At 39.5% G+C, this 20,558-nt stretch overlaps 2 protein-coding genes across 4 annotated transcripts in view; one reads left to right on the forward strand and one right to left on the reverse strand.

The window, feature by feature from the left end:
* The window catches only part of mars1 (methionyl-tRNA synthetase 1), a 17,987-nt gene extending 4,635 nt beyond the window's left edge, over nucleotides 1-13,352 (forward strand). Inside the window, exons 5-22 of one of the 2 annotated variants that reach the window (XM_028575381.1) lie at nucleotides 167-239; nucleotides 531-715; nucleotides 1,912-2,021; nucleotides 2,324-2,440; nucleotides 2,870-3,073; nucleotides 5,174-5,375; nucleotides 5,520-5,594; nucleotides 5,881-6,051; nucleotides 6,541-6,636; nucleotides 7,743-7,860; nucleotides 8,031-8,244; nucleotides 9,662-9,793; nucleotides 10,120-10,224; nucleotides 10,526-10,721; nucleotides 11,404-11,475; nucleotides 11,759-11,785; nucleotides 12,073-12,198; nucleotides 12,765-13,352. In XM_028575381.1, coding sequence (XP_028431182.1) covers nucleotides 167-239; nucleotides 531-715; nucleotides 1,912-2,021; nucleotides 2,324-2,440; nucleotides 2,870-3,073; nucleotides 5,174-5,375; nucleotides 5,520-5,594; nucleotides 5,881-6,051; nucleotides 6,541-6,636; nucleotides 7,743-7,860; nucleotides 8,031-8,244; nucleotides 9,662-9,793; nucleotides 10,120-10,224; nucleotides 10,526-10,721; nucleotides 11,404-11,475; nucleotides 11,759-11,785; nucleotides 12,073-12,198; nucleotides 12,765-12,914 — 2,373 coding nt within the window. In that variant the 3' untranslated portion in view covers nucleotides 12,915-13,352. The remainder of the gene's footprint in view (nucleotides 1-166; nucleotides 240-530; nucleotides 716-1,911; nucleotides 2,022-2,323; nucleotides 2,441-2,869; nucleotides 3,074-5,173; nucleotides 5,376-5,519; nucleotides 5,595-5,880; nucleotides 6,052-6,540; nucleotides 6,637-7,742; nucleotides 7,861-8,030; nucleotides 8,245-9,661; nucleotides 9,794-10,119; nucleotides 10,225-10,525; nucleotides 10,722-11,403; nucleotides 11,476-11,758; nucleotides 11,786-12,072; nucleotides 12,199-12,764) is intronic. The other variant, XM_028575382.1, reaches the window with a different exon arrangement.
* Nucleotides 13,353-13,463: 111 nt separating this feature from the next.
* On the reverse strand, nucleotides 13,464-17,855 carry ddit3 (DNA-damage-inducible transcript 3). Of its 2 annotated transcripts, none has more exons than XM_028575384.1 (4): nucleotides 17,697-17,855; nucleotides 16,163-16,224; nucleotides 15,482-15,690; nucleotides 13,464-15,269 (listed from the first exon to the last, which is right to left on the reverse strand). In XM_028575384.1, the coding sequence occupies exons 3-4, from the start codon at nucleotides 15,635-15,637 to the stop codon at nucleotides 14,493-14,495; spliced, it is 933 nt and encodes a 310-aa protein (XP_028431185.1). In that variant the 5' UTR covers nucleotides 15,638-15,690; nucleotides 16,163-16,224; nucleotides 17,697-17,855; the 3' UTR covers nucleotides 13,464-14,492. The 2 variants fall into 2 exon arrangements, with proteins under 2 accessions (XP_028431185.1, XP_028431184.1); XM_028575383.1 differs by having other exon boundaries at nucleotides 15,482-15,695; nucleotides 17,697-17,853.
* Nucleotides 17,856-20,558: the final 2,703 nt, after the last annotated feature.

Below are 20,558 nucleotides of genomic sequence, written 5' to 3' on the forward strand. Positions count from 1 at the left end.
TTTAGTGAGATGCAAGCGCACAAAACATTCATGCTGAAAGTAGCATTTAGGTTTCCGATGGGATGACAGATAGGACACATGGCAAGATCAGGAATAATGTGTTAATTGCTTAAAGAAATTGTGTTTCATATAAAAATAATAATCATTGAACTGTTCTGTGTTTCAGGAAGCAGTTTCAGTTGCTGATGTTGTTTTGTGGGCTGCGCTGTACCCCGTTTTATCTGACTCTTCACTAGCTTGTAAGTACCATCAACTTTACATTTCTTTTTTATTGGCCATGCATAAATTGTCCATTCATGAACTAATTGTTTTTTTTAAATACCTCAACTTCTTCCCTATTTTTTTAAACTATTTTCTTCCCTGTTTTCCATTTTACTTTCCTTCCTATTTTATTTTCAAATGTCTTATTTATATTTTTTTGTTCTATGTCATAACATTCCTTACTGCAACCCTTCCTTTTTTATTTTTTTTTTTTTTTCCCCTTTTTTTTCTCTCCCCTACCATTATCCTGCCTCTTTTTCTTTTTACAGCCGAACGCGCGTCTGTGAAGGCTTGGTTTGACCGTGGGGCTGTTCTGCACAGTTGCGAGTCTGCTGCTCAGAAAGTGCTGCAGGGAAAAGGCCTGCAGGGCATGAAGAGCTACATGCAGAGGCAGCCTGCCCCTCAGAACAGCCAAAGCAGAGACACACAGCCATGCAACAGCAACCCTGCTGAGGTATCAGCCAGATCATCAGGATAACTCTTAGAATTAAAGCATTCTTACTGAACAGAAAGCATTCAGAGGTGCTCCAGTGCCTAACTACAATTGTGCTTTTGCCTCAGGAAACTTGAATGCTTTCTGAGGTTTCCAAGAAAATGTCTTTTATTTTATTTTTTCTATAGATGCACAAATAACACCTCGCAAGACACAAGTTTCCTTTCCCAAATTTTCTTCAGTCTTTACTTCACCGTAGCTTTTTTACCTGTTAGAAAAGAAAGTTAAAGCATTGAAAGGGTTGCAAGGCTTGAATTCCACTCACTTAAACTAAGCAGGGCTCTCCTGTATAGCAGATGTAGCCTCCGTGTGAGAGTTAACCTGGCTCTATGAAAGCTAAATTAACACCCGTGTTAGGTTATAGAACGTGCAGCATGTAGTTACATCACTATTTCTTTATCCTCTGTTCTCTTTCTTGTGTAAGCATGGGAGGATTTCAACTGGTGTCAATCAAATTTAGTAGCAGCACTCACGCCTCCCTTTCAGAGGAAGTTGCAGTGTGTATCTCAGATTGTTAAATGCTTTAGCTCCGAGCTTTAGGTTAAAGGGTCAAATGGTCAGGTGGGAGTTGGTGATACGATTCTAAAAAAAAAAAACTGAAGAGTTTTTATTTTTTTATATTTTTGATATGGTAGTTTAGTGAGAGGGCCTCTTGATAAGGAGTGGCCCTGCTAGAAAGGGAAATCACCTACTCCATACAGTAGGATTCTTTTGACAGATCATCATAGATTTGTGAACTTGACAGTTGTTGAAAATTAATTTATACAATTACACTAAACACAAGACAAACTTTGTGTGTATACTGCAGTGCTTCTTCTTTTTTTTGCTTCTTAATGTCATCTTATAATGGAGCTAATTTTGATGTTCAGTCTTTGTGAGTCCCCAAAGCTAATTGTTAAAGGAACAGCTAGTTTTTTTTCCCCTGTTTTCAGTGGCAATATACTTTTGTTATAAAATTGCTAAGATTGAAAATGATTTATAGGTCATGGAAATACTCAAGTATTTCTTTTTGGCCACAGTTATAATTATAAACAAATTAAAGTTAATGAAACAGCAGGATTAAAATACAACTATCTACTCGACAAGATTTCTAACCTTACAAGTTGGTTTTGGTTTAATTCACAATTAATGATTCTCTATATCTAAATGTTTGTTAGGGTGTGGAAGATGAGCGTGCGGTTTCAGAAGAGGAAATGGAGGCAGCTGCTCTCACCTGGAGTAAAGGCTTGAACTCCTGCCCATTGGCTACAGACAGACAGCACCCCATGTAAGTAATTGTTTCCCATTCTAGACCGTAAGCAGATACTCTTATTCAGATTGACTTGCAGTGAGTGTGTATATATTGTAGTTTAGGATGTTAAATGGTGTTGGGATCACATCACCTAACCTCATCTTCCTGTGAGACCGGAGTATTTTCTAAACTCCTGAAAAGTGCATTTGTCAAGTGAGCATCCAACAGAAGATAAGTAGAGGGAGTTGCAACATGTAGAAATCTGACCCTGAGGATGTAGACCTAACTCTTGAGGAAATATGAGATATAAAGATTTAATTAAATTTGTTTCCTATCAGTCTGCCACACGAGGGCAAGCGAAACCTCCTTGTTACCAGTGCCTTGCCTTATGTCAACAACGTCCCCCACCTGGGCAACATAATTGGCTGCGTCCTCAGCGCTGATGTCTTCTCCAGGTAGGAATTTAATTTTGTACTTCCTTCTGTTTACATACTACAGTAGGTGGTAACAAAATACTTATAATCCTGAGCAAAATATTGACCTCTGTACCAAACTCATTTTTTAAAACATTTAAATAAGAGGGTTAAAAACCTGTATTGCATTTAAAGGCCTTCTCAACATTACAATGAAACCTGTTTCTCATAATCTTCCCCACCAACAGGTTATCCATTCTCCCATTTTTCACTTCACTTTATCCTGCTCTTTCTTCTTCAGTTACGGTCACTGTTTTTCACTCTGTAACATTGTATTGTCATTTCTCTTTTGCTCCTTATATTTTTTCATTTCATTTTCCATTTCTTTTTTTCCCCCTCTACATCCCACTGTCTCACCTGCCATCCCTCTTATGTGTTACTGTACTGACTCCACGCGTCTTCTCCTCTAAGGTATGGCCGTCTGCGAGGTTGGAACATGCTGTTTGTATGTGGCACAGATGAGTATGGCACAGCTACAGAGAACAAGGCCAGAGAGGAGGGTCTGACACCACAGCAGATCTGCGACAAGTACCATGCCATTCACTCCAGCATCTACAAGTGGTTCCAGATTGACTTTGACTTTTTTGGCAGAACCACCACCGAGAAGCAGACGGAGTAAGTAGAAGTAGGGAAGAAGGCTGTAGTTGGCCCGTTTGTAGAAATGTAATCTAAGGTTGTGTGAAAGAGTAAAAGACAGGGCTGTTCCTTTCATCATAATCAAGGGTAAACAACAAAGATAAAGATGAAGCTAAACGGGGAGATCTCAAGTAATAATCCGGAGCTCGCTTCAAGACCCTGCTCCTCTCCTGGGTTGTGTGGTTCGGATACTGCTTGGCTTTGGTATGAAAGTGCTAACACGTTTCCATATGATTACTATACAATTACGTAACATAGGATTACTATAATCTTGCAGTAGATACTGGTGTGGATGTATGTCCCTCTCAAGCATAAATTATACTCTACTTAATCTCAGGGATTATTGAGCATGATTGTAGAATGTAGGTTATTGCTTATGTTTCAGAGGTTTACCATAGAAATAGAAAATGAAATCCTATTAAAAAAAGAGTTGTTTCAATTCTATAGTTAAGCAGTAATGTGTCTGGATCTACAGCTCTCATGTGTGACACCCGCCACCTATTAATTAGTCAAACACACTAGTACAACACACGTTAAACCTACATTGTGTAATTTTTTGAGTTGATTCTTAGCAAAAAAAAAAACTTTGTTCTTTCACAAATATGTGCTCAATCATGTGTAATTACTTCCACCAACTAATCAAAGTATTCTTGTAAGCGTAGAATCTGACATTCAGAATCATTCAGAATACATACGAGCGAGTCACTCGAATGACTGCAGCCATGTAGTGCCTCCATCTTTAAAATACATTAGCCAAAGAGGGACATACCTCTGCATTTCACCCTCTTACACCTATTGGCACTGTGAAGAATGCAAGGGGGAGATTACTTGCCAGGGAAAAAGAGAATTAAAACGACAACGCGACAGGCAAACAACACAACCAAAGTTAATATTGGAGTGGCTAGAACAGCTTCCTGTAAACGATGGAGAGAGCTAATTTTGAGTTTGGCCACAGTAGGAGGAAGGACTAGAAAGTTATATTCAGTTGGTTGTTATAAACAATTTCACCGCTAGATGGGAGAAATTCTTACACAATGTAGCTTTAACTACGCTGAGGGTTGTGTGTAAAAGTCGATTCAGACAGTCAGGTGAGGCTCCACTTCATTGTAATGTAGACTACTATAGTAATGTATTTATTCAGGAAACAGTATCACTTTTCACAACTTTTTTAAAAAGTCAGCAGAAAGGAATTGGCAGAGTCGATCTAGGAAAAATAAATTGACATTCTGTAGTAAAGTTATCTATTTTATAATATTGATGAGGTAAATAGAGCCTGGAGGTGAAATGAATTGCTTCAAAGTTATGGATTGTTGCTCTGAGGAATTGTTGAAACAATCAAAACAAGGGAGTGGGTGTGATGTCTTGTTCGTTGTTTGTATGGAAAAGGTATCAGATTATTCTTTGTTTGTGTAGGTGTTTAAATAAGATGTGGAAAGATGTTTTTTTTTTGTGGGTTTACCTACAGTGCTTACACGTGGAAAAGGGATACAAAGAGAGGCATTTTTCTTCAGTAAAGATGAGACTTTAATCCTTAAGCTTGTACATAGGAATGGATTACAAAGATAAAAACTCTTGTTTTGTGGCCTTTTGCTTTGATAAGTAAAACATAAAAGGCATCAAACACCATGCACCAGAACATGTTCAGCCCACAGATTAAAGACTTTTGACTGAAAAGTGCTTTGAATGTTGGACCTTACATTTTAGATTTACAAATCCAACCCCAAAGATTACCGTCAGCTTTGTTTTTTCCCCTACCATTTTACTTAATGTTTTATTTGACCAAACCAATAACACTAACTCTCTTCCCTTCATCTTCTTTTCTAGTATTTTCTATACTGCTATATTGATCCATAAAGTAAACATAATTTCTTAGCCAACAGACAAGAGTAGTATCAATCTGAGTTGGAAAAACAAAATGAGCTCAGGGTTTAATGACTCATTAGTTCCCAAATAACACATTTCTCAGTTTGTCCATACACCTTTTAATAAGGGTCAAAAGACAAAAAGGTTCTCCTTGCATCCCAGGCACAACCCCCCTAAGTATCTCTAAACTATTGTTGTACTCTGTTATCCTTTCAGGATCGCCCAGGATATTTTCTGGAGAATCCACAAGCACGGTTTCCTAATTGAAGACACGGTGGAGCAACTGCGCTGTGAAAACTGCCAGCGCTTCCTGGCCGACCGCTTCGTCGAAGGCATCTGTCCCCAGTGCAGCTACCCAGAAGCTCGTGGTGACCAGTGTGACAAGTGTGGGCGGCTCATCAATGCTGTGGAGCTCAGGGTGAGTTGGAAGGAGCACGTTGATGATGGCAGATGCGAGAGGGGGATGATCATCATGATTATTGCCATTAATTGAATATTAGAAAGAGAATGGCGGCAATGATTCCATTTCTATTTGATCATTGTTGACGGCTGTCCCCTTCAGGAACCCCAGTGTAAGGTCTGCAGGCAGACTCCAGTCGTCCGCTCCTCCAAACATCTTTTCTTGGACCTGCCAAAGGTATGCCTTTTACACTGCTTTGTAACAGCCTGTGCTTTTGATTCTGCAGTTTAGACTGTGTGCTTTTTCTGCTCACAGGGATCAAGACAGAGTTAGCCTGTCTAGAATGTACAAACAGCAAGTGTAAGGTAGAATTCAAAGTCAGACTTCTTGTAAAAAGCAATTATCCCTGTGGTAATTTTATCATATAAACATTTTTACTCTTTCTGGAGCCGTGGTTTAGGAGTTAAGGGATTTGGTTGTTTTTTTTCCCCCAGCATTTTCATGTTTGCTCTTTCTCATGCAGCTAGAGCCTCAGTTGGAGCAGTGGCTGGATAAGTCAACCAGCACAGGAGACTGGACAGCAAATGCCAAACAGATCACTCGCTCCTGGCTGAGAGATGGACTCAAACCTCGCTGCATCACCAGGGACCTGCGGTGGGGAACGCCAGTACCTCATCCTGACTTTAAAGAGAAGGTCTGCTCTTGTCACCTCGAGTAAAGATTATTTTGAACACACCAATTCTTGTTATTTGATTGTTTATAGTTTATTATACAGTCAAACATGTGCACATACTCCTTTCTCTTTTATTGAAGTATAATATAGCTCTACTGCTCAGCTAAATTACCTGCTGAGAAGGTAATGAATGCAAACACTAAATATCTAAGGTCAGGTTCCTAATTAAACATTGCAAATGACTATGCACTTTATTAGCAGTTTAGAAATGCTGCAGTGACTGGAGATACTGCAGTGCTCTCTAATAGCACACTGGGAGACTCTCTAGTCTATGTCTAAACATGTTGTGCCACAGACTACTTCTTTTAGTACACACCTGCAAAGCTGTTCTCCAAACACAATTGTGTTGTTCCTCCTAATCTTTGTGTCTTTGTTTTTAGTATGATTCTTGTGATCCAGAATTAATTTCTGTCAAACAAAGTCTCCCTTTCTCTCTTGGTGCCTCTGCAGGTGTTCTACGTGTGGTTTGACGCCCCCATTGGTTATCTGTCCATTACAGCCAACTACACCGACAAATGGGAAAAGTGGTGGAAGAATCCTCATCAGGTAATCACCCCCACCCTAGCTTCTCCCCCCCCAACACACATGTCAGAATTCATGAGCCGAGCGGAGTACTGATGCACGAGTTTGGCACAGATTTGATCCTCTTTACAACACAGAATGGGTCTGATTGCTTTTTTCATTGCCCCATCTGGTCTTTTGCACTCTCCATTAAAACACAGTGTAATTCCTAGCCCCATATAACCCCAGTGTGAATTAGAGGAAGACATAACCTCTTTGATTATGATTAAAATGCACATCAGTTTTGTACCCACAGTATAATATGTAGGCGATGATACAGCTTCTTCGTTGCCATCCACTTCCAGATTCCTCCCCTCTGAAATAGAAGTCTCAGCATGATCCGTTTACCATAGGTTTTTCTTTCTTTTTGTTGTTCATGATGCTGTGGTCAGCCGTACTTAGAAAAGAGGAACTACTTGACATTTTGTGTGTACATACTGTATGATATTTAAAGCTTTCACGCTTCTCAGAGAGTGCCAAACGCATGCTAGTTAGCTAGCTTGTTCATTTACATGTGGACTTTATTTAACTGCAAGTTCCCCCAAGTTATTTATTGCTGTCGGGTGTAAAGACCATTTTAAACAATATATTACAAAAGTGGAAATAGTTTCTAAACCTGCCTTTAATTCGTTTAGTCGTTATTTTTAGGGTGATGACGTCATAAAATATGATGACAGATCAAAAAACCCCACAGAAGCTTTGAATGTAAAAATAAAAAAATGTCATTCAGTACAGCCCTACTGTATAGCTAAAATAAAATAAAAATGCAACATATCTTTCTCACTGACTAATCTCATCTCTCGCTCTGAAACCCCAGGGGGTGGGTGGGTGGGTGTGTGTGTGAGATACACATAAGATATAGAGTGTGTGTGTGTGTGTGTGTGTGTGTGTGTGTGTGTGTGTATATATATATATATATATATATATATATATATATATATATATATATATATATATATATATATATATATATATATATATATATGGGGGAGAGAGAGATATGGGGGTTGGGGAGCTGATAAGTCCTCTTTGAACTGGATGATCTAATATGATGTCATCTTCACAGTGCAGTGTTGTGTCTCTGCCACTAGGTGGAGCTGTACAACTTCATGGCCAAAGACAATGTGCCCTTCCACAGTGTGGTGTTTCCCTGCTCCCTACTGGGAGCTCAGGACAACTACACTCTGGTCAGCCACCTTATTGCCACTGGTAAGCACAATTTAGATTAACTGATTTCACCAGATCTAAAAAGTGTTTTCAAAACACTGTAATGGCACATTCATTCTGTTTGGTGTTATATAACACGTATGTCATGTCACATTTACACTGGAAATTAAAGTTCAGCTCTGATATTTACTTACGCTGTCACTTCCCAACAGAGTATCTGAATTACGAGGACACTAAGTTCTCTAAGAGCCGTGGTGTGGGTGTGTTTGGAGATATGGCCAAGGACACGGGCATCCCGTCGGATGTGTGGCGGTTCTACCTCCTGTATGTGCGTCCGGAGGGACAGGATTCAGCCTTCTCCTGGGCTGACATGGCTCTGAAGAACAACTCTGAGCTGCTCAACAACTTGGGCAACTTCATCAACAGGTCAGTGATAGTCATATGTTTTAAAATGAATTCCTGCGTTCTATATGTGATTGATTTATGTGACCAAGTTACCAGTATCCTCATACTATTTATTCCCAGCCATCTGACTTTTAATGTGTGTTACTGTTCCTTTTTATATTTTAATTGTTTTGATCAGCCAATATTAGTCACCAGTGAAATATAAAATAGTGCAATCCACCTCAAGTTGCTCACATTTTGTTCATAAGTGTTATTTAAAAGTAAATACGCTGTAAAACTGTAATCCAGTCTAATTAACAACAAGTTTTCAGATAGTTGTACTCATTGAAAAAAACGTCTGTTAGAGCAGTAACTATTACAAGAGGCTCACCCTAGTTTTCTAAATTTGTTTGGGATGGCGCAATTTAGCCCCAATTACATCGCCTCAAATGATTTTTAAAAGATCAGGGTTAAATCCCACATCAAAGATTTTTCTCAGCAGCTTTTTTTCAAAGTACCTTGATCTTCAAAATTGGTCTCGGGCAGCAACGTTGATGCCTAATTGGTTCAAAAATATCTTGTAGATTGCATCCAGCCTAAGGTGTTGGAGGTAGAAAGTATTCTGCTTCAGAAAAGAAATTCTGTCCTTGCCTGAATCCAGTCACTAAATCACTACATCATTAGCAACAATGTGTCCATCTTATGCCCACTTTTTCAAATTCATAAACGTTTCTGTGCTGTGCGTGTAACAGCTAATCGCTGTTCAGTTGATACGTTGACTTTTGAGAATTTCACAAATAATCAGTTTGACCAACCGGAATGGGTAAATCCTTACTTAATATTTACCAGCAGCAAATATGACTTTGATTAGGATGATTCAGTTATTCTAACAGTAAGAATATTGCTCTTTATTTTCCCAGGATGAAAAAAAAACTCAGGGCTTGGCAGTTTCACTGATTTAAGTCAGACTAATTAAGAATGCACGTCACACAAAGTTTATAATCACACATCAAAATCACAGTTCATTGTAAGTTTGACAGTGGTTTGGCAGACCTCCCTCCGAGATGGAGAGATGCGTAAAATATAGAACAGTCTGTTGCATCAGACACGGCAAAAACCTTCTCACTACGAACATCTTCCTGATGTACACATAAAGCTCATTTTAGAAATGACTCCCGACACAACTACAATGTAGAGGCGATGAAGGAGCTGTGATGAGGCTCAATGCAGCACACTGTTGTGTTAGTTTACACTAGCTGAGCACTGTATTACATCTGGCAACACAATCTATAATTTATAAACAATTAGCAAGTCAAGTAAAGTGCCCTTCTCTCGTTTTGCTCTCTCTTTCCCTTTTTCTCTTGCTGCCTTTCTCGCTCCGTTCCCACATTTTTTTTCTCTGACCCCCACTTTTTTTTCTCTGTCTCATCAAAAAAACTACTCTCCCTCTCTCCTCCAGAGCTGGCATGTTTGTCACTAAGTTCTTTGAGGGCTGTGTGCCTGCGATGGAGCTACAGCAGGAAGATAAGAAGCTCCTGGCTCTGGTGGGCTGGGAGCTGCAACAGTACATCCAGCTCATGGACAAAGTCAAGTAAGACGATTTGACTCGTACCTTTTTAAAAAGGTTGATGGTGGCATATCAATTTAATTGAAATAATTTTTTAAGATGTACAACTCTGCTTGTCTTTGTTCATTTTAATTCAGGGATTTAAAATAATTCAAATTTGAAAATGTAGATATAAATTGTCAGTTTAGTTTACATTACTACTATTAGATTGGTAATTGTATCATCTTGAGCTGTATCTCGACTCTTAATGTAAAACATACTTGTAGATATTTTATACTGAAGTAGATTCTGTGTAATGGGTTTGCTGTCAATGTCACAATCATCACATTTTCTCTAAAATGTTCCACCAGAATCCGTGACGCTCTGAGACACATCCTCAACATCTCTCGCCATGGTAACCAGTACATCCAGGTCAATGAACCCTGGAAGAAGATCAAGGGAGGAGATGCAGAAAGGTGAGATGGCCTTGACCAGCTCAACACAGTCTGTGCCTCTTTAGATTTATACCAGGTAGATAGATCTGTATTGCAAATGTGTACATGATCATTTCCTATTAACACAGAGACTCACCTTTTGAATGTGTGTCTTAATGTGATTTAGCACATATTGAATTCATAAAAACCAATTCTTAGGAGAAAGAAATATTTGTATCAACAGCCATTTCGAAGAGCAGTCATTTCTGTCCATTGTAAGATTAACCAAAACATTTAGATTCATGATCTGTCTGACTGACTGATCTCCGTCTCTCCTCTTCAGGCAGCGTGCGGGTACAGTCACCGGAGTGTCTGTGAATATCGCCTGCTTGCTGTCAGTGATGCTGCTGCCATACATGCCAACGGTCAGCCAAACCATCCGGGATCAACTCAGTGCCCCTCAGTCTTGTGTCAATACCATGTTGCAAGACACTGGCACCTTTGTATGTTCCCTGAGTGCCGGCCACCGCATTGGCACTGTGAGTATGACCCGGGAAAGTATACACAGTTCCCACACACAAACCTGTGGAACCTCCTGTATGTTGTCGCTGGGTGATACAATGAGGATGCAACAGTCTGTCAATATTTCAAGACCCTGGAGGACATTGTAGTCTTGTGAACACACACACACACACACACACACACACACACACACACACTTAAGAATAATAGCCTAGACTGTGTTTCGAGGCCTCAGCCTTCGAACAGCAAGTGTCTCTCAGGCCACTTGTCCCTTCAGGCATAATTGCGGTGACCTGTGTCTGCAGCAGCCTGACAACGCTGCATTCGATCTCCAAGGCAATCTTGATTCATGACTAAAGTCTACAGACACAAGCAGCAGACGACACTATTGTAATGTCACACTAATGTGCACACAACTTGTCTAACAAATCGCGTAATGCTGCATTGAAGAATGGTGATCCAATGATCCAAATTCATACAGTTATCTACTTACTTACTTACTTACTTACTTACTTGCATAATCCTCTTTATTCAAAGATGAGCACAAAGCCTCCAGGTGAAATTTGCAAGCCTCACTGGCCTTGGGCTGGATCCACAATTGCAAACTTTTAAAATATTCATGCATATATATATATATATATATATACATATACAATTTCTTCCTTTTTTGTTCCCCTTGCCAACCCCTTTCATTCCCAGGTCAGTCCATTGTTCCAGAAACTAGAAGTGGACCAGATTGAGGCTTTGAAGAAGCGATTCGGTGGACAGCAGGTATTTGATGTTTATGATGCCTAATGGTCTGTGCATGAGTTCAGTCAGGTCTTGTATTGATATAGGTAGACTATTTATAAATAAAGAAATAAGAAAGAATGGATAATGCATTGCCGTTCACGGGCCTCTGTCTGACTGTCGTCATGAATAAGAGTTTGTACATAATTGCAGTATCTGTCTTTTAAACATGATGCAGAGAAAACACACTGATGTTTAGGTTACAGCCGTCGTATAGATGAAATTAATCCCTCTCTAAACCTTCTCCTCAACCGCCTGCCTCTAGCCTGAAGATGAACCACCCAAAAAAAAGGTATCGAGGGGTGTTTGTTTGTGAAGACTCAGTCAACACTGGTTATGCTGTGTCAATATGAATTACTGCCTTCACTAACACTAGCAGCTCATCTAACATCCTCGGATTTAGAATGTTCTACTCATCCCTGTGTCCAGTGTGATTTACTATCCATTCACACCTCATGACTCATAAACTCTCGTAGACATTTTGAGTGATGAGTGTTATTGTCTTAAATGAAGCAAGTCTCTAGGAATAATAACCGTCAAAAGGCCTCAACGTCTCCATCTGTCTGTTTCCACCCTCAGACGACAGCTCAGAGAGCTAACAGCACTCAGCTTGCCGCTGTGCCTGCTGCCGCTGCCGAGGTGGCGACAGTGAACGGAGTGGACCCAGAAAAAGCCAAGCAGCTCACACAGGCTGTGACTGAGCAGGTGAGAATGCTGGCTAGTGGCAACACACTGTTAAGCAATCAACTGTGCACCCAATTATTTGACATTTTGGAATCAATCTGTCATAAAATCAAACATTTTTTCAATAAGATTATTTTAATTTCATTTTTTGGTCTTGAATTAATCTTTATATAATAGGAATAACAAAACAGATCTTCCGTAAGAAACGAAAACGATATCCGAAAATCAAATCTGGCCGCTGAAATAAATGGCGGCTAATTTTAAAACATTTGAAATGATCTGGTAAAGCTTAAGTTTGTGATCAATTGATCATACTTGTTTGATATCCAAATTTATGATTTTTGAATTTTACATTATACTTAATACTATAAATGCAGCGGCTACATTTTTGTAAACCAATTCTCCGTATTTCCAAACCCAGACAGATGTATACATTTACAAACTCACAAATTGCCGCCTTAGTTAATTCCTTACTACTTGACAGTAAAGCTGCCAATCTTTACTTATCCGTAAAAGCTGAAGTGTTTAATCAAAGAAATAAGCGGGCGTGAGAAATCTATGAAACCCTGTCATTTTATCTATCACAGGGGGAAAAGGTGCGAGCACTCAAAGCCCAGAAGGCGGAGAAGGCCATGATCACAGCAGAGGTGGCCAAACTGTTGGACCTTAAGAAACAGCTGGCTCTGGCTGAGGGGAAGAGCTCTGAGCCGGCACCTCAGAAGGGCAAGAGGAAGTGAGACAGAAAAAGTGAGAGCAAAATGATGGAGGTTAGTGAGAGGAAGGGAAGAGTAGAATGGTTTGAGGTATGATTGTGGAGAATGGGAACAAGATGTACACTAAGAGAGAGATGAGGGTATTAGCTTAAGGCAAAGCCGTGACAGGATCTAAGACAATGTGGTATTGGCACCGAGGACTAATGAAATGCAGGATAGGCCGACGGGGAAATAAAAACACACAAAGAGAGAGTCAAATGAATACAGCTACAGAATGGGGGATTTTTCCAAATCCCTACACCAAAAGAAACTGATTTTATACTCTCCCTGTGATAAAGTCAGCGTTAGGAGGGTGTGTTGCGCATTTTAAAGATGTTTTTTTTTATATCCTCTGGAAAATTGTTTTATTCCATTTGTTACAAATACCTTTTTTGGATCCAGAAAATAAATTGATTAAGTTCAGCTAAAAATTGTCTTTACTCTCCCTCTTTCTAATTACTTATAGTTTACACGATTTCCATTCATACACAGAACATTAAAAAGGCAAACAAATAAACAATACATGACACGAAAAACGGCACATTTTTTCTTTTATTGCAAATTTTAGATTACGATGAAGGATAAAATAAATGGTATGGTAAAATACATGTATTTGATGCCCTTAATGATAAAAGCCATGCATATTATTCTACGATTAACAATTCATGTGACTGCAATGAGAAAATAACTGGATATGTTGGCATTTTACAGTACAAGCCAATACAGTATTGTGTATATAGATATATTACAGCGTTATATAAAAATAGTAAATCAGAGTAAAACAAGGTGTGGTATTTCTTCCACATATTCCCATATTGATAGAATTGATACAAAAGGTCAGCTTTGAAAGTATAGCCGGGTCCTACTTACTGTATCTAAAATACACATACACACAAGCCATGGGTTATAAAAAGTAAGAAAGATTATGAATTCTCTCCCAAAAAACCCCCAAAAAAAACAGTCTCTCATACTCACACTGCACTGGGCACTTTCAGACTTTTCCTGAGCTCCTAAATTCTCCACAAATTGGTGCAAGTAATCTCTGCTAGCCAAATTGCAGCCCTTAACGTAGGAGTTACAATTATTGCAAAATGGTGGGAACGAATGACAATGAAATGCACTCTCTGGATTTAGTTCCTTTCTGTCCAACATACAAATCATCAAATGCTCATTCAACTGTTATTTCTGCCATCCTGTTTGATTAAACTTAGGTATTCTTTAAATGACAAACATTCATCAAAACCATTTGCACTTAGAGCTGTCTGTTCTTGCTTTTCCTTTATACATGCTGTGTCTTTTTATTTGCCGCATTGCTGTTGCAGCCCCTTCTCTCTATGCCTTTTCTCTTTCATCACTTTCCTATTTCTGGCCATTTTAAGCTCTGTGTTTTCCAAAAATCCTCAAAAAATCCAAAAATCTTTGGTTTCCATCCTTTTCGGTCTAAGAGGCATTTCACGACCACCATATCACACCTTTCCCCACCACTGCTTATTCCAATTCTCTTGGACCTGTCATTTATTCCTGACTTTTATCCCGTCTTTGATTTTTTTTTTTTTTTTTTCCTCATTTCCTGGTGTTGACTAGTCTCTCTATCAGAGCTCTACGTGTCCTCTGTACCTCCTCTCCCAGCCTTTCAATCTCCGCTTTTAAGCGCTCGTTCTGCTCCGTCAGCTCCTGTACCTTCCTCTCGTTCTCCTGCTCTCTTTCTTTGCGACTCTTTTTGGCAGATGATGAGGATGTGTGCTGCGTGGAGGAGGCAAAAGAGGACAAGGCACTGTTGGCCCTCTCGCTGGTGGTCCTCTTGCGTTTTCCCAGGCAAGAGGATGGGTAGACAGAGGGAGAAGAGACAGGTGAGGAGGGAGAAGAACAATTTTGAGATGGCGACTGGGAGGCTGAGGAGGAGCAGGATGGAGAATCGGGGACACAGGGCAGTTCCTCCTCGCTGGCTGAGGGAGACGCAGGATGGACAATATTAGCTTGGTGGTGTTGATGGTGGTGGTAATAATAGCCACTGCTGATCACCGCTCCGCTCGGATCCACCATTCCCACTCCTCCTTCACTCAGCAACTCGAAAAACTCAGGAGGCAGCAGATCACTGCCGCCTCCTGCCAAGTTATCTCCACTTCTCCCACTGTCAGCCTCCGCCCGCTGCTCTTCTGCAACAGCTGGACTCATACAGGAGGAGGAGGAAGAGGAGGATGATGATGAGGTGTGATGCAGAGGCTGGGCGTTTTGGATCCCCTCTGTTGCCCTCTGGACACTCTCGCCCCTCGTCTGGCCTCCATCCGTCAGCCACGTCAGAGAACAACTCTCCAGAACATCCAGAAACTCTGGCTCTTTCTACAAATGCAAAACGGAAACGTCAACACCTGCCAAAACATGTCAAATATCAGAGTACATTTCACATCACTTGGTATGTGAATGGAATTGTTTCACAAATCTGTAAAACACACCTAAAAAAAAAAAGAGAAATATTAACGAAAATACAATGGACGAAAAACACTCACACTCATTGTGGGTGTGATAGCCATTTCATTCTTCAAGCTACTGACCTCGGTACATGTGGGGGCACGTGCCAGTTTTGCCCCTCCCGTGTCGGAGCCCAGAATATCCTGCAGGTCCTCATACCACGCCTCCAGCTCTGCACCACACAGCGGCCCCACGCCAGGGGTGTACGGCGGGGGCAGGTGTAGCCACTCGGCAGTCATCTCGCCAGTCAGTCGCAACACACAGGTACTCGGCCACACGGTTCACACTGGACCTGAGCTGAGGGAGGGGTTGCCAGACACAGGAGGGATGGGAGAACGAGGGAGATAAAGGGAAGAGTGCAGCACGTTAGATGGCTGACGTCACAGAAACTCCACCTTCTTCGTTTTTTACTGTTCTGCAACTGGTTGAGTTTTAGTATGTAGGTATACAGTGATAAAGGATGGCGTGTATCATTACTGAGAATACTGCAAGAAGACCTTATCTATATAATAATTTACACCATAAGAAAGAAAACTACACCAAAGTACAGTGTATTGTGTAATTCCCCTTAATTGGGAAATAGAATAACAGTGACACTAAGTGAGGAAATGACGGTACTGCACTAAAATGGCTGATTAAGATGAAATACAAAATATGTAGTTGAATAGTTTCATTAGGTTAATATTAAAATTAATAAACAGATTAAATCAAAATCTTAACTTCACAAACATGCAGCATTCAGAATGTCAAATATGAGAATTTACCTTTAGAAAGTCTCTGTTAATCAAGTCTGCCAATTTGTTGGATCTAGCTTATCCCAACAATTCTGAAATAAAAAAAAGAAAAGCATTTGGTAGGTTAGTCTTAAAAAATGTGAAAAATGCTTCTTCTTTCTGCTGAAATTTGCTGAGATTTCAGAATCAAAGTGATGATTGGCACAAATACAGAGCAAGCTTAGTGAGGGGACAAAATGTGCCCTAAATTAAACATTGATGGCCGCTTTGGAAAATTAGTAAACATTTAAATAATGATAAAACAAATAACTCGTCAATGATTGTTGAAATGATCAGCAAGGATGGAGTAAATAAAATTCCTGTTACTTCATTCTTATAAACAAAGACCAAAATGTTCTCTACTGCGCCCCCTGCCTTCTACGGTCCTCACAACACGTTGAGATCGATAAACAAGGTGATTTAAACGACGAGTAGATCCTTACATTGGTCTCACACGGCCTGACAGTCACGTATTCTGCTTGTATTAATTACTTAAAGCTGTCCAAACCAAAAATTACTAAACAAAAGCCATCATAATAACTATGATCATTGTAGACAAAGTTCGTTACCTAAGAATTTAATTTAAATAATGATTTCCGCTTTTCACCTTTTTAATGTGCAAATATAAAAAAAAATTAAAACAACATTCTTACAAAAATGTAGCGTTGGCAGTGACGTGAATAAATAAATGACAGAGAATGTGATAGAGAATAAAGAAATCCTCTTTAACTTGATGTCAAATTACACTTTCTGTGTGAGCGTTGAAATTAAAATGCTGGTTTGGTAAATAAAACGTAAAAATTATTATTTTCTCATTTAATTATTTTATATTCTAAATTGTAATATTTTCTTCTTTAGTAGGGCTGCATGTCCACTGTAAGCCAGACAATTACGTCATGGAAATGTAAGTCCAGCAGGAGGAATGGGCGAAACAAAAGGAAACGTACGAAGAAAGGAAAAGAGTGGGTTGGAAAAAAAAAGTGGGAAAAACAAATAGCCTAGCTAGCTGTCAAAAATAAAAGTCGTTCTGTTAATCAACGGGCCACCAATAACTGTCAAACGGATAGGCTAATATTTATTCTATTCAAATGAAATGACACTTATTAAAAAACAAACGTAGGCTATAGAGTATATATATATATATATATATATATATATATATATATATATATATATATATATATATATATATATATATATATATAGTAGCTACAAAATACACAAAATAATTGTAAAATGTTTGGCACACTTCATGGTCAAACCCCTTCTAAAAAAACTTATGTCCGTGCGAGCTTCGACAACTTGTCAGACAGTAGGCAGACAGCACATAAAAACAACTCCATGTAAATTGTGATGGATTAAGACAACTGTTATTCTAAAAATGGCACTGGGATATCTGCCAAAACATGTTTTTTTCTTTCCAGTAGACTAACGTTAGACCACTTGAAGTTAAGTAGCCATTACTCCCCGAAAGACTGAAAAAAAACTCTGCTTACTAGTAGCCAAACTATTAAGAAGCACTTACCCTTTTTCTTTTATTCGCTCGCCTTCTCGACTGTCTTGAACTCGAATGTGGATATTTTAGTAAAAATTGGTGATAGCTCATGTTAACCATTGTTCAGTCTTGACAGCTGAATGTGATTCTTCGGAAACTCCCGGCGGTGTTTATATTGAGAGAGAGGCCAACCGAACTATGCATGGGAAGATAGATCCATCACAACCTATCTTCGGGCGACAACTGACGTCTCAACGTACCAATCAGAAGAGCGGAGTTAAGATATTTTCCTTAACGACATCCAATAGGGTGACCCGTTATCAGCACTGAGGCGGGGTCTGGTGTCGTCTCAGCTGCTGGTTCTTTCGCTAGCCTGTATAGTTTGTACGAGCAGCAATTGTGATGCAGTCATAAGACGGCCAGGACGAATTTGGGGCGTATGGGAGTCACATGAAAGGAATGATGCAATGCTTGGCAACCAATTTCTAGCTGGGGATAACACCAGCAGAATCAGAACATGTTTTATTAAACAGTGTTGGCTCTAACTAAAATCTAAAAATATACATATATGCATGGATATCTAATGTCGAAGAATTGTTTGTTTCTGGAACACAAAAGCTTAATCGATTTTTCCACCAATTATTTTATCGCTTTCTTTCTGTTTTTGTAGCCTATTCATTGTATTGCCACTCGCTTGTTTTCAACAGACTTTTGATTACATGTGCTTGTCTTAAATTTGTCAGTGACTGCCATTGCACACACCCCCTCCATAAGCCACGAGAGGGGAACAATAATAACCTATATTTACCGGCCCTCCCCTTGAAACCTCACTTTTCTACCGGGCCAGTGTGATTCTGGAAGACACGTGTCTTTTAGCCTACTTTTCAGGTATTTGTAATATGCCGCAGACCGGACTCTGAGCACACATGGTGTCGTATTCTCATTCATTTCATACCGCGCGCTCTGTTGCAGCTCCGCGAGATATCAAAACACACGGCCGGCCGATGGAGCGTATGTGGCGCGAGCTGAGCGGTGCTGGGTGTGATCCAACAGCAGACTGTCCCCCTTTTGGTGATGCAATTCAGCAGCATTCTTCCGTGAAAAAAAAAAAAAAAAAACTTGATTCCTGTTTTTGTTTCTGAGGTGTTATCACTTTCATTATATATGATTTATTTGGCTCCGCTTAAATTACTGATACAAGGTTGCATTTTTTTTACATTATTAATACAGGATATGACACATCACTCCAGAACAATAATTTCATATCAGTGTTGTGATAGATTATAGCTGATAAAAACGCTCAAAAACACCACAGAGCAACATCGACACGCTATGCAATATGGTGTTTATAACAGATATTGGGGGGAGGTAGATTCCTATTACAATGTTAGTTTTAATATAATATAATTCACATTGATCAACTTTAGTCCCTATTGTGTCTATTTAGAAGGTTCACACTAACACAGCTTTGTGACCCCACATAATCGATAAAGTCACTATGATTGTGTTTCTAGATAGATATTGAAGCGTTGTTGAAGAAGTCGCACTCATAGACTCATATTGTCAACCTAAATCCGTTTACGAACATTATAGAATTGATCAAGTCAAATAAACTGACACCTACAATACAACTCTTTAAAAAAATGTATAGTGATAAAATCTGAGATTAAAACTGCAAAGTTCAACAAGGTCACTGTTTTAGACAAGAAGCCAGACCGTACATGTTATCCTTTTATAGTTATAGTGTTGGGTGACGACCCATTAATAAGGTAAACAACGATGACAACAACAACAGCAAAAAGTGACAACAAAATAAAAGCACGTTTCATCATGTTGCGGGCTGCTCAGCCCTCTCCTGACACTTTCTGCCCTAATCCCAAACTCAGCACACACAAACTGTTTTCCATGCACGGTGCAACGCGCACGGCTCAACATGCACAGCCCCATAGCAACAGCGCCAAGTAGCGAATAGAAAGCTCAAATACTGTCTCTAGGACCGGGTTAAAGCGCTGCAGGAAGCACCGTGAACACGTCACGACTTGAGTGGCTGTTGCTGAGTAGTTCAGCATACTTTCTCTGCTCCCCTCCCTCTCCACCCCTGCCGTCTGTTTATTTTGTCAGTCCCTTCGTCTGTGTTGTATTCATTCTAAAACTGTTTACAACCCCAGATGTATGTAGGGTGCCTCTTTTTCTGGTTTTCAACCTAGTCTGACGATGACGGTCCCTGTTTCCCGATTGATTGACACCCTCTATAATAAAAACAACAACAACTAAAATAAAGACACATTATGTTATGATTAAAAATATATTATGTTCCCTCTTTTCTGTTATTATCGTATGCCACTGAGCTGACAGAGTTTAAAACAAGCGCTCCTAACTGATAACCGGTTCAGCTTTTAGATGAGATTTACATTACATGGCATTACGGATTGTATTTGGAGATATCAGTTGTTACGGCGTTGCTGTAATGTTTTACTTGTTATAGCCTAATCTCACTTAATATCTTTTTGTCTGCTCATAAAAAAACTGAGTATAATTCTTCTTTTTAATTCATATTTTTAGCAGCCCTACATAATGCCTACACACAACTGTCATTATTATATTATATTTGTTAGCAGACAAAACAAGAAAATCCCGTTATGCCCACATTACTACCAGAGTGTAATAAAATAACAGTGTGAGTTCAAATATATTTATTATAAACACAAAACCAGTGAAACAACCATCAACATTCACAATGATAATGACTGAGAATTAAAATGTAAAAACTGTGTTTAAGTGTGGACAGAGGGATTTTTTTTTTCTTATCATTTTGCCCTTTCTTTGTTGGCTGCCACATTTATGTAGAACAAATGCTGGTGTTTTTGAGTTTAACCAACATTCAACAATGAA

The sequence above is a fragment of the Perca flavescens genome, chromosome 4, assembly GCF_004354835.1.
Source record: "Perca flavescens isolate YP-PL-M2 chromosome 4, PFLA_1.0, whole genome shotgun sequence".
NCBI lineage: Eukaryota > Metazoa > Chordata > Actinopteri > Perciformes > Percidae > Perca > Perca flavescens.

What these genes read in the sequence shown, in the direction of transcription:
- ddit3 (XM_028575384.1), bottom strand. Translation starts at nt 15,637, where the DNA reads ATGACTGCCGAGTGGCTACACCTGCCCCCGCCGTACACCCCTGGCGTG. An exon ending in GTGCCCCCACATGTACCGAG is followed by an intron (nt 15,270 to 15,481) that starts GTCAGTAGCTTG and finishes TTGCATTTGTAG; the next exon opens with AAAGAGCCAGAGTTTCTGGA.